The sequence below is a fragment of the Terrapene carolina genome, unplaced genomic scaffold, assembly GCF_002925995.2.
Source record: "Terrapene carolina triunguis isolate 2854851 unplaced genomic scaffold, T_m_triunguis-2.0 Scaffold49, whole genome shotgun sequence".
Classification (NCBI taxonomy): Eukaryota; Metazoa; Chordata; order Testudines; family Emydidae; genus Terrapene; species Terrapene triunguis.
Window position 1 is genome coordinate 2268619 of NW_020664400.1, and position 16790 is coordinate 2285408.

At 59.2% G+C, this 16790-nt stretch overlaps 1 protein-coding gene across 2 annotated transcripts in view; it reads right to left on the bottom strand.

Moving 5' to 3' along the window:
- Positions 1–16790, bottom strand: part of LOC112119362 (zinc finger MIZ domain-containing protein 2-like) — a 45126-nt gene that overhangs the window by 17158 nt on the left and 11178 nt on the right. For both annotated transcript variants that reach the window (XM_026656580.1, XM_026656575.1), the window contains exons 2-5: positions 3265–3389; positions 1970–2087; positions 1221–1423; positions 642–834 (exon numbers count right to left, since the gene is read on the bottom strand). In XM_026656580.1, coding sequence (XP_026512365.1) covers positions 642–834; positions 1221–1423; positions 1970–2087; positions 3265–3314 — 564 coding nt within the window. In that variant the 5' untranslated portion in view covers positions 3315–3389. The remainder of the gene's footprint in view (positions 1–641; positions 835–1220; positions 1424–1969; positions 2088–3264; positions 3390–16790) is intronic.

The window sequence follows — 16790 nt, forward strand, 5'->3', positions numbered from 1 at the left end:
CCCCCCCACGCACCCATCACTAACCCCTCCCCAAATACACCCATCACTGACCCCACCCACATATAACCACATCACTGAACCCTCCCAACCGAAACCCGTCACTGAGCCCCCATGCACCCATCACTGACCCCCCAACATCCAACCCCATCACTGACCCCCCAATATACCCATCACTTAACCCCCCCGCACCCATTACTGACCCCCCACACCCCAACCCCATCACTGAACCCCCACATAGACTCAGCACTCATCACTCACCCCCCCACACATGCACCCAGCACCCAACTCCCATCACTGACCCCCCCACCCCATGGACATCACCTACCCCACCCCACACATACCTACCACTGCCAGAGCACCCATCTCCCCTCCTACACATCTATTAGTGCTGGGTTTCCCACCAACCCCAACACCCTGCTTCTCCGCTGGGGCACCCAGCACAACCTAGCACCTATCACCGCTGGGCCCCCAGAACGCCAACACTGCTCCTGTCGACGCTGAGGCACCTGTGCACCATCCCCAGCCCGTACCCACCACCGGGGCTCCTGGGCCCCAGAGTTACGCCGACACCCCATTTAATACTACAGCCTAGTGCCCCCAGCCTGCTAGCAGCTGGCTGGCCGAGGGGGCACATCTCTTACCGCTCCGTACTGGCTCAGCTCCTGACTCTGTTTCTCCTGCAGGGCAGCCACTGTGGCCGTGGCCGTGGCCGTGGCTGTGGCAGCTGCTGCGGCCACAGCGGCTGCAGCAGCCGCCTGGGTGAAGTCGGCTGGGGGCCGGCCCGTGTGCGAAGGGAGGCCCATGCCGCCGGGGCCATTGGGGCTGCCTGCATAACTAGAAAAAGGGGGGGGGAAGTCACAGGGCCGTTTCTGCAAAGGGCTGTGGGACTCCCCCCATTGAAGGCCGTAATGGCGTTTCCTTCCCCCCACCCCCCATCTCCCAGAAGGAGCCTCCATCCCATCCCAAGACTGGGCTCCCCAGTGCCATCAATGATGGTGGGAGGATGGGGATGGCTCTTTATCTGGCCAGCAGGGGGAGCACAGCACCGCAGTTTGTGTGGGCATGGGGTGTTTGAGGGCTTATTAGAGAGAATAGCTCCATTCTCCCATTACACCAGGGCTGCCCATGACCCTGAGAAGCCATCGTGCTCAGGAGAGCACTCCCACCACACAGAGACTGGGCATGACACCATCTGAGCCATGCCAAGGCCTCCCCCTTACCTAGTGGTGAAGCCCGGCCCCCCGGGGTACGTGCTACGGCCGTACATCCCCTGCTGCACGTAGCCCTTGCCGGTGGCCCCCTCTGGGAAAGGCTGCTGTCCCATAAACTGAGGCGAGTTCATTCCAGAGCCGCTGCCAGCCATGCCGGGCATCATGGGGTTTCCAGAGGCGTTTCCCCCAGGGCCCATGGGGTTTCCAAAAACCTGCACAGGACAGATCCCAAGAGAAGTGGTGTGAGGGGGTGAGAGAGGCAGCACCCAGCCCCGGGAGCCCCTCACCACACCCCCTTAGCCAAGGGGCTGCAGCCCAAGCCCCAGCAGTGTGCCTGGAGTGGGGGAAGGAAAGAGGGGGATGGAGGGATGAGGGGGGCTGGTGGAGGAACACGTGTGGGCACAGAGTTAGCAAGGGGCGGTGTTTGTGGGGAACTGATGGAGTGGGGGTGGTGTGTGGGGGGAGATGAGTTGGCAGAGGCAGAACGTGAGGGGCTGGGGTTGGAGGGATGGGAGCTGGGATGGGACATATGTGGGGGGCTGGTGTGGCAGGGACAAAGGGTGGGGAGAAGGGATTGGCAGAGGGGCAGGAGGTGGGTACGGGTCCCAGGACAGGTCTCAGGGACGCTTTCCCCTTGGCAATGTTTTAGGGGCTCCCAAAAACACCGCAGCTCTGGGCAGCTCTCTAGACCTTGCCCTTGCCACGCCCAGGGGACCCCCAGCTGTGTCCCCGTGACTTGGAGAGGTGGCCGCGGGTACCTGGCTCTGGGACGTGTTGTTGCTGACGCCCCACACGGTGGTTACCACGGAGAGAGATCCTGCAGGCTGATTGGTGCTCTGTTGCCAAGGAACTGACTCGTATGCAAATGAACCATCACTAGAAAGAAAACAAGGCCATTAAAAATCCCTTTGGGAGGTTGGTGGGGGCGATGGTGCAACTGGACAGACACACGTGGCCAGGGCTGGAGGCATCCATGGCCAGAGAGGGGGCTCCGGTGGATGAGGAGGGGAGGGGGGGAGGGAAGTTATTTAAGGTAAGCACCAATGTGGACACAAGAACCAATGGATATAAACTGGCCAGAAACAAGTTTAGGCTTGAAATTAGGTGAAGGTTTCTAAGCATCACAGGAGTGAAGTTCTGGAACAGTCTTCCAAGGGGAGGAGTGGGGGCAAAAAACTGAACTGGCTTCAAGACTGAGCTTGATAAGTTTATGGAGGGGATGGCCTGATGGGGCTGCCTACAATGGCATGGAGCCGATCTGCGACTGCTACCAACAAATACCCCCAACAGCCAGCGATGGGACACTTGATGGGGAGGGCTCTGAGATACTACAGAGAATTCTTCCCCAGGTGTCTGGCTGCTGGGTCCTGCCCACATGCTCAGGGTCGAACTGACAGCCAGATTTGGGATCAGGAAGGAATTTCCCCCCGGGTCAGACTGGCAGAGACCCTGGGGGGGTTTCGCCTTCCTCTGCAGCGTGGGGCCCGGGTCACTTGCAGGTTTAAACTAGTGTAAATGGTGGAGTCTCTGTAACTTGGGGCCTTTATATCAAGATTTGGGGACTTCAGTAACTCAGCCAGAGGTGAGGGGTCTGTTACAGGAGGGGGTGGGCCAGGTTCGGTGGCCTGCCATGTGCAGGAGGGCAGACTAGATGATCACGATGGTCTATGAGGTTATCTATGAGTGTTGGGAAGAGCTGGGATGGTATCTGTTGCCAAGCAGGAGGTGCTAAGTTGGGGGGATCCATGATGGGGGAGGAGGCGCTGAGTCTATGTGGGGGAGCAGGGACAGGGCAGGAGGCAACACAAGGTGGTTATCTGCGAGGTTTGTGCGGAACTGATACAAGACACATCACCCCGTCCTCTGGTGCCACGTGGTGGGTAATGCTGGAGATGTGCATGGGAGCTTTGTTGCTCTCCCCATCCCAGCCGGCAGAAGGGGTGAGGGAGGACCCCAGTTCCCCATACATCTCCCTGGAAAGCCCACCCCCAAATTCCAAGGTGTGCCAGGGACAGACAGACGGACTGACGGACAGACGAACAGAAACACTCACCCATGCGGCGTGGGCGGGAGGGATGGTTTCATTGGGTTCATGGAGTTCATTGGCTGCAGGCAGGCGAGTGGGCTGCGTGCTGGGTCTTCGGGAACAGCGACGGCTGCTGGGTGGCTCCAGCCGGACTGGGGAGGGATGGACAGAGCGCCAAGGCATTAACACTACAAGGAGGCAGCAGCCACACGGAGTGTTAGCTCTCTAGGCAGGCTCTCCTGGCATGGGGCACTGCAGGGGGAGCTCCAGCTACTCCAGCCCCGGCAGCAGCACCAGCTGTGGGGGGAGCGCCCAGCTACTACAACCCCGGCCTCTCCCAGCAGCGCCAGCTGTGGGGAGCGTGGCAGGAGTGCTGTGTGGGGAGACCTCTTCCAGCAGGGGGCACTGTAGGGAATGGGGCAGCAGCTCTGGCTGGGGGGGAGCTCCCCGCTAGACCTGCACTGGGAATGGTTTTCCCTGTGAAAATTATTCCCGTTCTATGTCAGAACACGATTGCTCACAAAGCCCCCAACCCCTCGGCACCCCCACATTCCCTGACACACAGTGATGCCCCTCTGCCCAGTGGCTGAGGTGACAGGGCTTTGCCCGTCTTGGCCTGAGTAACCCTTTCCCCAAGGTGCTAATGCTCTGCCACCTCCTTGGGGGTCCATGGGGTGGCCCCACGCTGCCCCTAGGAGACCCACAGGGCAGTACTGGACACTGAGCCGTGGTGGCAGGGGCTGTGACTCAGACAGGGCTGAGGAGAGAGCAGGGCAAGGCTAGGCAAAGAGCCGATGCGCTCGCCCACCTGCTCCGCCCCCCACGTCTGCTCTGCCTGAAGCCCCCTCCCACTGGCCATGTTTCTCCACCCTGCTGCACCCCCTCTCCATATTAATGGAGGCTCCCACGCAGCCCCATGACATCTCATGAGCATGATCAGGCAAGGACGGTATCTTTATCCCTGGGTGGCAGAGGGCTGTGGGGAGGGAGCTGTCACCCAGGGAGGCTGGAGCTCAGCCAGGAACGGCACCCTGGAGTCCTGAGTCCCAGGTCGCACCCGCCCTCCTCCCGGTCCATCCCTGGCACCCCACAGCCTCCCCCCCACTTCCCAAGGCCGGGCGGGGGCGGACCCTGGCGCCTTGCACGGTGTTTGTGTCCCAGCCCTTTGGTCGGGTCAGATAAGGTGAACCCTTCAACTCAGTTCAACCCCCTTAGGCTGGACCCCTGGTCTCACCCATCCCCTTGTATTGGGCCCCCAGAACTCCTCTCTTGCCCCCCCCCAATGACGTGTGGGGGCTCTCTTGAGGGGAAGTGGTCACATTGGCTCGGCAACGCCAACTACGTTAGCTTCACAGAGCAGCCAGCAGGAACTTGGCGTCCTGCCCAGATCTGGCAAAACAAGGTCCTGGCATGCGCGGGCTGGAGGGCTGGCCTAGTTTCGCTGGGTTAACTCTCCCTGGCCCACAGATCGCAGCCAGTGGCATGACGCAACCAGAGCAAACCCACAGCACCTGCCGTCTGGCTCAGGGGCCACTACGCCCCAGGCACAGCAGGCAGGGGGAGAAGGTCTCTTTAGGAAACGCCCTCTCCCAGCAGGGGACTCTGTCAGGGGCAGGGCAGTAGCGCTGGCTGTGGGTTGAGCTCCTGGCTACTCCATCCCTGATCTCTCCCAGCAGGGGGTGCTGTGGGGGTGGGGCAGGGCACTGGCTGTGGGGGGGAACTCCCAGCTACTCCAGCCCCAGCCTCTCCCAGCAGGGGGGGCTGTGGGGGGGGGGGCAGTGCACTGGCTGCGGGGGGATTTCCCAGCTTCTCCAGCCCCAGCCTCTCCCAGAAGAGGGGGCTGTGGGGGGGTGGGGCAGCGCACTGGCTGAGGGGGGATTTCCCAGCTTCTCCAGCCCCAGCCTCTCCCAGCAGGGGGCACTGTGGGGAGCAGGGCAGGGCACTGGCTATGAGGGGAGCTCCCAGCTACTCAAGCCCCAGCCTCTCCCAGCAGGGGGTGCTGTGGCGAGTGGGGCAGGAGCGCTGGCTGTGGGGCGCCCTGAAACGTCCCGTGCCCAACGTCCCCGCATGCAGCAGCGTGCCATCCCAAGCACAGTGAGGAAGGAAAGCGTCTCCGGCTGGAACAGCCCCGACCAGCTCCTGGATCCTGTTTGCAAACACGAGGTGGAGCCAAGGCCTCCTGGCGGGGAGCCGGCAGCACGGGAATCCGGCAGGGCCCTCTGGAGCAGAGGGGAAGTAAGGCGGGGCAAAGGCTGCCCTCCCCCTTTTTTGCCTGGTGCTGGGGGGGAAGGGAAGCAGGCCTGGGGCTGGGACAATAACTGAAGCCCCCCCCTCCGCCCAGCAGCCTCCACCTCTCAGCCATGGAGCACCAGAGCAGGGGAAACAGTAAACCCTGGCTCCCTGCCACCGCCCGCTTCCCTTGTGTGCCGGAGACAGGCCTGTGGCCAGAGCACCCCACACCCCAGTCAGGGGCTCCTGATCCCCGTGGGGAGCCTGGGATCCTGCCTCAGCAGGGACCTGTCTGCCAGCTGCCCCTCCACCCGCTAGGGGCAGGGGCAGCCTCTCCCCATATGGGCAGTGCCTGGCTGAGCAGACAGAGGAGGCCTGTCTGGAGCGAGGGGGAAGGGGGCTGCTGGCTGGGCCCTCAATGGCAGGCTGCTTGGCTGGTGCTCCCAATGGGGGAGGGGAGCGCATGAGCTCAGCCGCAGGAACAGGGGCAGGATGCAAAGGGGCTGCGGGGGAGGGAGCCCGGTGCATGGCGGGAGGGGGGGCGGGAGCTGCTCATCCCCCCCATGAGCTGCAGGGCTGGGGGGAGGCCTGAGAGGGGAGCCGGGGGAGGGGTGTTCACAGGTGCTCTGCTTGCCACAGGAAAACTACAGCAAGGATTGTTACATCTCCAGCACTGAGTCCCCGCCCCCAGCCCACCCACTTCCCCTGACCAGCTGGTCCTTAACTAATGATCCAGCCCCAGTGAACGGTGCTAAACCCCGTCCCTAACTGACAGGATGTCCCCAATCTCCAACTCCAAGCACCCACCAGGCTTCCAGACACCCCCCTGAGCTCTGCCTACACCCACCAGGCACCTTAACAAAGACCTCCCTTTTATTAAGTTCAACCCGCCGTCCCCCCGCTGCAACAGCTAAAATCCCAGCTCTTTGGGTCAGGGACTTGTTGTTCTAGGTTTGTCCAACACCTGGCACTCTGGGGTCCTGGTCCGTGACTGGCACTCCTAGGCACCATTGCAGTGCAATTAATAGAGTAAGACAGAAAGTACTCAAGTTTAAGGTCCCACTAGTAGCATCGGCTCAGCACCTATGTTATGCTGCACATTTGATCCCAAAGAGAGGAACAGAGAATTCAGGTGTGAGCCCCGGGGCTGAGGTGGCAGTGCCATGGGAGTCTTAAGTTCTGAACATAAGAACAGCCATACTGGGTCAGACCAAAGGTCCATCTAGCCCAGTATCCTGTCTTCCGACAGTGGCCAATGCCAGGTGCTTCAGAGGGAATGAACAGAACAAGTAATCATCAATTCTGCATGTATCTTTTTGCTCTGATCTCTGCGAATTTAGTGCTGCACTAACCAAGTTCTTTGGATTAAATTTTCTAGGTTTTTTAAGAGGAAAAAAATCCATTGCTTTCAGACATCCCTTCAACCAACAATAATGTTAATACTCCTAACCCGCACTCTTTATTGCTTTGCAAAGAATGGGAGAAACTGAGGCACACTTTCCCCTCACACAGTCACTTCCCTCCCTGGGTGCAGCCCCAGGAGAGGAATCCAAATTTAGGGGAGTGGCTTCACCAAGCATCTTGCAGGCTAGTGGGAGAACTGGCCATAGAACCCAGTCTCCTGAGTCCCTATCCAGTGCTATATCCACTAGGCCACACAGCCTCCCCAGGGCAATCTTCGCTAGCTGTGCACAGATCCTGCAAACAGACCCAGATGAGCAGGGTCAGAGCCTCACCAGGGCTTCGTCCACACAGATCCGCTTGTCCAGCCCTTGGGACTTAATATCTACTGCTCGAGCTCAGCGTGTGATTTTCAACCATTCGTACCTCAGTCACTAAACCAAAAATATTTGGTCTCCAACCCAAGCCAAGGCCACAGTCCCCAGGAAGGCCCTGGAGTCAAACCTCAGCCGACTTTGCCCTGAATACGGCTGGATATTTTCCCCACCTCCAGTGACTCAAATGGCTTTTGCTCAAATTTTCCAAAATAAAATAATAAAAAAAAACCAATAATTTCCTTCAGGCAGACCCCCCAAGCCTGGAAAATTCCTGCCCCAGACAGCGCATGTTTTGGAAAACTGTGAACATCCAAGGGCTCGTTTGGATTAAAACATAGAAACAAAATCTCTCAAAGCCTTTTAGAAGAGAAAACAGCACATTCTGGTCCAGTGTCAGACCCCATTTCCCCTTCCCCATAGCTTTTCTTCCAGACTAAGCACAGCTGCAGGCTAGAACATCAGTTGCAACAATGTGTTCCCATTTATCACCCAAAGAGAGAAACACAGTAGGTCACATGCACACACTGCCATTATAAATTAACCCCGGAGTTACTGGACTAAAGTCCAGTGGTGTGCAAAGCACATGTCTAACCTTCCTAATATCAGCATTATGAACCCACCTAACTCAGCTGTCTCCTGTACATTCAGATAATCAGGCTCTTTCCTCTTCCTCAGGAGAGAGGTGTTTTGGGCCACACACAGGCAGGGCTGCCCGGGGGGCAAGTGGGGCAATTTGCCCCAGGGGCCCCCACGAGAGTTTTCGGCGGGTCTTCGGCGGCAGGTCCTTCAGTGCCACCGAACACACCCGGAGCGACTGAAGGACCCGCTGCCGAAGACCCGGAGCTTCTTCCGCTCCAGGTCTTCGGCGGCAATTCGGCGGCGGGTCCTTCACTCGCTCCGGGACCCGCCGCCGAAGTGCCCGAAGACCCGGAATGGAAGGACTCCCGCCGCCGAAGACCCCAGGCCCCCTGAATCCTCTGGGCGGCCCTGCACACAGGTCTGTTTGTGACCCCCTCACCCATACACACCAAGCACCCCATAGGCCCCGCACTGCCATCCCAGCTAGCAGTGCTGGGGCAGTGTGGTTCCTGGCACTGCCCAAACACAGCACCCTCTTCCCTAGTGCTCAGCAAGGGGCCGGGCTGGGGTTTGACTAGCAAATAGCAGACCCTGATTGGACCCATGCACTGCGGGGAGGGGGGGGAAAGAAGTGCCAGGACTCTTCTCCAAAGCCCTGGGTGCAAGGGGGATGCCCACCTGCACCCCCCCCCCCCAAGAGAAGGGAATTCAATTCGGCTCTCTGACTGCCCACAACACAACAGCCACTTCAACACTGCGTTCCTAGCACCCACAACACAACAGCCACTTCAACACTGCGTTCCTAGCACCGGGCCTCCAAAGCCTGTGCCGGGGGCACAGATCCAGGTCGTGTTCCCTTCCCAGCACTGGGCACCCAGAGCCTGCTCCACGGGCACAGATCCGGGTCAGGTTCTGTCCCAGCACTGGGCACCCAGAGCCCGCTCCAGGGGCGCAGAGCCAGGTCAGGTTCTCCTCCCAGGGGCTGCAACCAGCCCCTTTTCCAGGGGCAGGGATCAGCTTCTGAAATTCTGCTTTCAGTCTCAGCCTGGGGAATCCAGCCAGTGGGGCAGACAGCCAGATGTAAAATAAATCCTTACCCCACCCCCCAGGGCATGGCCCCCGGGACATCCTGCTACTCCCCACCCCAGTTCTGCATCACCCTTCCCCCAAACAAGAGACATCCATTAGCCAAGTCTCCCCCTATCCCAACCCCCCCCCTCAGCATTCTTCCCCCTCTTACAACTTGTGACGCCTGCTGAGCTAATGGGGGTGGGGCTTTAACCAGCTCCCTGCTTCCCAGAGCCAACCAGCCAATGGGGGAGAGGGGGGGTCAGGGTCAGACCAGGCATCGATCAGGTTAAGGGATCTCTGCACAATGGCAAATCCCACCAGGCCAGACTCCTCCCTCCCGAGTGACCCCCTACAGCTGGGCTCTGCACTCTCTTCCCCAAGGCTGGCAGGCCAGGGCTAGTAATTTAGCATGAGGGCTCAGCAAGACCCAGTCCTAGCTCTGGCTGCAGTGGGCTGGCCCCAGCCAGGGCGCTCTCCCTGAAAGCCCCTCCCTGGGGTCTGTCCTGTGATGGAGACAAGCTGGAGCAGCAGGGACACCCGCCCGCCCCCTCCCAGCCACAGCCCCTCTGGAACAGCATGGCCTTCTCCCCGCAGGAGCCAGCACCAAGAGAGGCTGCAGAGGGGAGCATACAAACAAGGGATTTCACTGCAGGAAAACTCCTGCCACCTCCATCCCATGGCACCCTTGGGGAGGGCGGGGGGCTGTAGCCCCAGGCTGCCACCTGAGTGGGGCAAACCCCACAACATCTCCACCCAACTCTAGTGCTTCCTAAGGAGCTCCAAGCAAACATTAACCAATATTGCCCCAGACTCCCGGGTCAGGCTCATTATCCCTGTTAGAGGTGCGGAAAACTGAGGCACAGAGAGGTGACGGGATTTGGCTGAGGTTACTGGCACAGAACCCAGGAGTCCTGGCTCCCAGCCCCCCCGCTCTAACCACTAGACCCCTCTCCCCTCCCAGAGCTGGGGATAGAACCCAGGAGCCCTGGCTCCCAGCCCCCTTGCTCTAACCACTAGCTCTCCCTTCCTTCCACCAGTCCCATGTTAACACACTAACACCACACAAAAGGATTTTGCCCGCGCCAAAGGGAGGGAGAAGAGCTAGGCAGCACTGTAGCTGGTATCCAGTCTCACCTGATCACTCAGGCTAAGAATCAGTTTTCAGACTCCCCCCTCTCCCCCTCCATTTTCGTTGGCTCCTCACACAAGATCACCTGAAGTTGGATTTTTTTTTTAAGTGATCAAAATTCTCAACAGTTTTTCAGCAAAACTGAAAAACCAAAACAAATCCACTTCCCTGCACCAGGGCATATTCTATTCAGACTGCTATTGAGGGGGGCATCTGCAGACCCCCAAACTCTGCTCTCTTCCCCCTCTCTATCTGCACGAGACCAGTCCCTTGGCAAAAAGCCTGAGTTACGATTCCCTAAGATACCCATATTTAGGTGCCTGTCTTTGAGGATCTGGGCCTTGGAGACTCGGTGAATACAGACGCTTTTCACGCAGGTTGTAAGTACACTTGCTGTGTTGGCACCCACTTTGCTGACTTCTAGCCTTTCAAACTAATTCAAGGTGAGCACGGGAAAGGGGCTACACACCTTTTATTTAGAACTTGGTCATCTTTTTTAGTGTACTCAAAGGAGGAGGGCTCCCCAGCCAGCAAGCCAGGTTCTTTAGCCAGGTTCTTTGACTATTAATCTGATCCTGAATAAGTAAAAAGTAATGTATGATATAGTATGGCAATGTTTTATTGTAACTTTGCCTTAATAAAAAGTTTAGAAGACAAACAAAAGAACTAATTCCAATGGTTTCCTTCAGACTTGGCTTGTTTGGCAGATCTCAGCAAGATCTAAAAATGAAGCCAAGTTTGAAAAAAACAGAGGTGTGGTTTTAAATGTTAAGAATGTTTAGGGATCACTACTGACATGAGATTTTCCTTTTCCCCACTTATTTATCTTTAAGCAACTAGGAAATTAAATGCAAAACTACATTCCACTGTTATACGCATTCAAGTCAAGAACAGCAAAAGTTCAGGCCGACCACATATCTCCTTAACTCTGCCTCCTTGGGTCATTTGCATTATGATACCATCATGCCCACATTCTCTTGGATACAAGTGTAGCTGCAGAAATGAAAGACAGTGTTATCCTGGGTTATGAGACCCTACAGTTGAAAGTTGTGTCAAAATGCAAGCACCTAAGGGGGCAGAGTTGATGGAGAACACAGACAGAGGCACTTGGTTAAACTGTTCACTCTGATTTGGGCATGTCCTGACTATTGATCAATTCGTTGTAGAATGTGTAAGCTACATGATTAGCCTTGTTAATGGATGAATGAGGGTGGCAGTGTTAGCACAGATCCAGCAACCCCTCTCCAAACCGGACACAGACTTCCCAGTCTTCCTGGGAACACCAGAGATTCGCTAACCCACAGAGCATTTCTGTGCTGCCCCCTGCCCTGGGACCCTGGCATGGCCTCTGCAGCAGGGCAGAGTTAAGGACCATGTGACTGTGTGTTAGAGACCATGGGGAGCCGCTGCAGGGCGATCCTCTCTCTAAGCATCGGAGAGGCACTTGATGACCTCCCAGGGGTGCAAGGACAATGCAGGGCACCTCACCCCATGCTGCACAAAGACCGTCCTATCCCTCAGGATGAAAGCCAGCTTGCCACCTCCACCCTTCTCCCATTGCCTCCCCATAGCACTATAAAATCATCACACTTGTGAAAATAGCTGGTGGGAGGGAGGCCGTGCGTCCAGAGGGATCCCCCTCATCTCCTGTAGCCTGGCTGAGTGAGCGGGTCGAGCACTAGCAGAGCAGATGCCAGCCCCAGTTGCCCCATGCTGAGTGGGGAGGGGCATTCCACCATATTGCAGCGTGTGTGTGTGTGTGTGTGTGTGAGAACACCAGTGCTTCTGTGATGGCTCAGATACAACAGCCCCCTCCAATGCCTCCCTCTGACCCCCCCCCAACACACAATCCCTTCTCTCTGCCCTACTCGCCCTCCAGGGACCAGCCGGCCAGCTGAGTGTTCCAGCCCTGCGCCCCTTGGCAAAGCCCGAGGTGAGGGTGGGAAGGGGGAGGAAATGCTTGAATTAGATTTCTCCGTAACCTCATTGTGCGGGGAGCAGCGTGAAGGGGTGATACGGCCCCACCACGGGGAAATGCAGAGATGGGGCCGCCTCGCCACAGGTGGCCCAGGGTTCATCACCCGCCACCCATCCCAGAGCAGGGCCCCGCAGAGAGAGGGATAGGGGAGAGCTGGCTGTGTGGCTGAGCTGCAGGGCCACTAAGACAAAGCCCGGGGGGGGGGGGGGGGGGGGCCCCCGGCACAGCGGGGGGGGGGGGGGGGGGGGGGCTGCTCCCAGCACCGGTGTTGCAGAGGAGAAGGCTCTCACAGTGCCAGAGACAAGGCAGGAGCTGAGTGGAGAAGCTAGTGACTCAGGGCCCGATCCTGCCCCTTATGGAGTCATGACAGGTGGGCAAGGACTCCATTCCCACTTGTAAATGATCTTGCAAGGCAATGGAAGGTCTACCCTGGAGTCCCCAACAAGCTGACCAGGTATGGAGACCTAGGAGGGCAGGCATGAGATGGATCCTGCCACAAATGGGGAGAGAGGGGCTGCTAGGCCCCCCTGCTGTGGACAGCAGCAACAGCCCCCGGGAGGGGACCCTGCCGAGGGCTGGTGGAGGAGACTGCATTTAAAGGGGTTGGGGGGGGAGGAAAAGCAATACACAAGGTCAAGGAACATGCCAGGAATGGCCACGCTCTACCCCACCCATCAGCTCCCCAGGTCGCCCTGCCACTCCAGCACCCACCCAGCTGCCAGGCTGCAGGGCAAGGCCATGAGGTTCTGCACGAAGTAGCCACCCTGTTGATCTAGCCTGTGCCACTGTCAGTGCCCTGGGAAGGAGCCTCCAGCCGCGTGTTCGTTCCGTGGGAGGTAAAATGGGGAGGGAGGTTGCCCTTGGAGTTGACAAATGGGTTCTCTGCCTGCTGCCTCAGAGCTGCTGATGCCACTCAATCCCGGCCTGCAGCCCCTGCTAGCCCAGCTGTGGGCCTTCCGCAGAAACTCCAAACAGCACCAGTCTGTGTGATATAAACACCAGAATCGCACTCCTCAGCCAGTGCCCATAGCAGAATTGGGCATGCCAGAGCACGGGGCAGGAGGGAGTAGGACAGAACAAAGGACTGAGGAACAAGGGGCAACATGACACAAATAAGCACTCAGCCTGGAGCTGCTCCATCCCCAGCTGGGATCATGGAGGCAAGAAATCCCCTGGTGGGCCCTTCTGGAATAAACTGTCCATGGGGAACATCCCTTCCTGACCCTGTTATCAGTGCCAGGGGAGTGCACAGTGCCCCTCTGGGTCACAAGGAGCAGACAGGAAAGGGTTATGGGGCTGGGAGGTCAAGGCAGCTGGAGCTACTAGGTGACTGGGCCCAGCTGCTTTATACAGCCAGCAGGAAGACGGGGGCTGGGAGGGCTAGTAAGTGGCAATACCCCAGTTTAACACAGCAGCACCATCCTCTGCCCGGTCACATTATCCAGATACATGGTCAAGCCTCTTCTGTCAATCATTACTCTCGCCCTCAATGCTATCTGATGGCAGTGGGTTCCACAGGCTAAGCATGTCCTGGGTTGATCTAAGGACAAGCAAAGGTCTTTGGAGCAGGTCAAACAAGTTAAACAGCACTAGAGCTGGCAAATGCTTAGAGTGCCACCCAGGCGGTAGCACAGGTGACTCCGTGTCGGGCACTCTCCTCTCTGAGTCAGGGATGGCTCTGCAGCCAGGAGGAGTGGTGACACTGAGGATCCTGCCCCCCGTGCAGATGGGAAGGACTCACCAGCGCTTTTTGCAAGAGGGTGGGCACTAAACCTGCTGTCTGGCCCAAACCTCCTCGCTGGGGGGTGGGGGGGGGAGGAGTTCCTGCCTGGCATCATGTTGCTGTGCATGGCACCATCCCAGAGGTGGCCGCAATGTGCCAGAGTGCCAGCTGCAGAGAGCTGGGGGATCTTACCCCCAAGGGGTCCATTTGCTGGGGAGTAGGTCAGGTAATGGGGGTCAGCACCAAGCTTGCCCAGAGAGCCCTGCAAGGTGGCTTGAGCACTGCAGGGGTGATCAGAGCCACTCCAGCTACCATGGCTGAGCCTGGGAGTGGCTTGGACACAGTAGGGGGGTGAGGGAGGGTGCAGGGTGTGCTTTGTGGCGGGGGGTAGTCTGCTTGGCTCCCCCAGCTCCTCTCCTTGCCTGGGCCTCAGAGAGTGTTTACCAGGCAGGGGCTCCCCTGCCCAGACAGGGCTTTGGACTGGGACAGTGGAGGGTTGAGTGCAGCGGGGGGAGGGGAGGGGGTCAGGCCGCTCCCCTGGTGCTGTAGGGAATTGGCAGGCCCAGGCCCAGCCCCAGCCCCAGCCCCAGACCAAGCCACGGCCAGGAATATCAGGCTACAATGTAGAAGGGATGCTGGGGGCATCTGTCTCCAGGTCCTGGGGCTCCCACCCAGCTTGCAGCCAGGCTCCTGCCTCCCTGCTCAGCCTGGGGGAAGGGACAGCTGGCAGCTCTAGCAGGGGCAGTGACTAACCCTTTCATGGGGCCCTGAGTCACTGGCGAGGCCCCGTGACCTGCGACCGGCTTTGCGGGGGTAGGCTACAGCACAATGCCCAAAGCCTGGGGCCTTGGCATGGAGCCCTGGGGGGCTCTCTGCCTCCCTGCCCACATGCCAGAGTGGCACTCTGCCCCCATCACCCTTCTATTGCTGTGCCTGCCCCATCTGACCTGCACCTGTGCCAAGCCCTGCCCCGGCTCTCTGGCACACAGGGGCACCAGAGCCTGCTGGTAGAACTGGGGACACTGTAGCTACCAGACTCTGGCTGCCCTGATGGGAGCAGGAGCCAGGAGAGAGCCCAGGCACTGGGCATGCTGAGCCCCATCCGGGTGCTGAAGCGCCTTACCCCCACCCATGGGGCGCCAGTGCCCTGTTTCAGACCTGGGTGCCATCCATCAGCAGCTGGCCCCTCCTGCACTCTGGGGCAGGGCCCAGTGTCTCTCCCTCCCATTATTCCCACAGCCTGGCCCGTGCCATGGCAGGGCAGAGCTCTGCGGGGAGGGCCACGGCGATTGCCTTGGCCCTACTCCCGCTTGGCTGCCAGTGCCTGGAGCAGGGCCATGGCACATCCTGCAGCTTTGAGCCCGGCACGGGCACCGCGTTCCCATGGGGGGGGGGGGGGGGAGGAGGAGAATGCGCTGTCCTCCAAGAGCTGCTCCCAGTTCAAACCAATGTCCTGCAGTGGACAAGTTTAAACCAGCTTCTCCCCGGCATGGGTAGCAGCTGGTGCTCTCTTAAACTCCAACTCCAGGCCAATGCTTGGCAAGAAAGGGATGTCCTCAGCACTGGCCCAGGGAGGATTCTGGAGAGCAGAGAGTCAAGGGGAGAATGCCCCCCTGCCCTGCATCGTCTGGGGAGGGGGGACAGCTCTGTACGTACATGCTCACCCCAGGTGCTCACTAGGAAAACTGAGGCATGGGGCAAGGTCCTTGCACCCAAGCCCCCTGCTAGCCACCAGGCAGGGATGCCAGTTTGCCACAAGCCCCGTGCATTAGCCTTTTGCAAAATAGCAGAGAGAATCCAATCCCGCCCCCTCCCCATCCCAGGGATGAAGAGCTAATCCATGGTCTTGAAGCAGGATGGCTGGGGGCCCCTGTGCCAGGGGTACCCGGCTGGCTGGGGGAGTTGAGGCTCCTTCCCCAGTCCCCACCTGGAGGGAAGGACTACTCTCCCCTAGGGCACAATTCTCTGGCTTCTCCATGCTGCTCCTCCTGGGGAGCTGGGCTGGGGAAGGGCCCTGTCCTAAACCTGCCAGGGCCCCTGCAGGTGTAGTACGGGATTGGGCGGGGGGGGGAGGGAGAAAGGAGTAAGTGCTGGGCCCCGGTAGCTGGCTGGAGTGTGTGTGGGGTGGACGAGTTGTGCTGTAGGCTCCTCCAGGCAGGCCTGCCCTGTGCTCCCTGGTGCTGACCGTCTGCCTGCGCACAGCTCCCCTGCAGCACACATTTGTGCCCTCTGTGCTTCTTGCAGAACATGTTCCTGGAACAAGGAAACAGCCTGTTCCTTCCCAGGGATTATAGCCCAGGAGGCACCGCAGGAGAGGGCAGGGGGGCCGACCTGTGAATCAGCAGTAGGGCACGGGGCCTCCTCCCTGCGCCCAGGGGCAGAGGCGAGCTTTGCTGCCTTAACCCCTTCCCTCTGCAGCAGGCCTGAGGCCCTCTCTGCTCCTGTAGGAGGCCAGTCTTGGGAACTGGCAAAGCTGCTGGAGGCCAAAGCACACGGAACCACCCCGATGCAGTCCTCTGTGGAGCTGTCAGCAAACCCACCCAGGGGTGGGGATGCATGGGGAGAAGTGGGGTAGGTGCCCTGGCACCCCCAGAGCCACTGGCACCTTGCCCGCAGAGGCGGCCACTGAAGCAGCAGGACAGAGACTGCAGGTCCTGAGGTGCACTGAGCCACTAGGCTCGAGGGAAGCAGTGCCGGCCTGGAGCTAGGGGCCTCACGCTGCGGGCGTCTGGCTGAGCCGCTCCACGTTAGCGGTTGCAGATGAAACCCGCTCTGGCATGTCGCCCCAGTGTGGGCTTTAATCCTACAGCTGCCCTCCCCACCCCGCTGAAGCAGGGATCCCCGGGATCCCCACACACAGGCCTCTGTGCATGTGGGGTCATGGCCAAGCTCACAGGGTTTAGTGATTTCTAACTGGGACTACTAACTTACTCCTCCTGCTGGGAGAAGCCGGGACTGGGAGCTCCCCCCACAGCCAGCTGCCCTGCTCCCCGCAGCACCCCCTGCTGGGAGAGGCTGGGGCTGGAGTAGCCAGGAGCTCCCCACACAGCCAGCACCCCTCCCCAC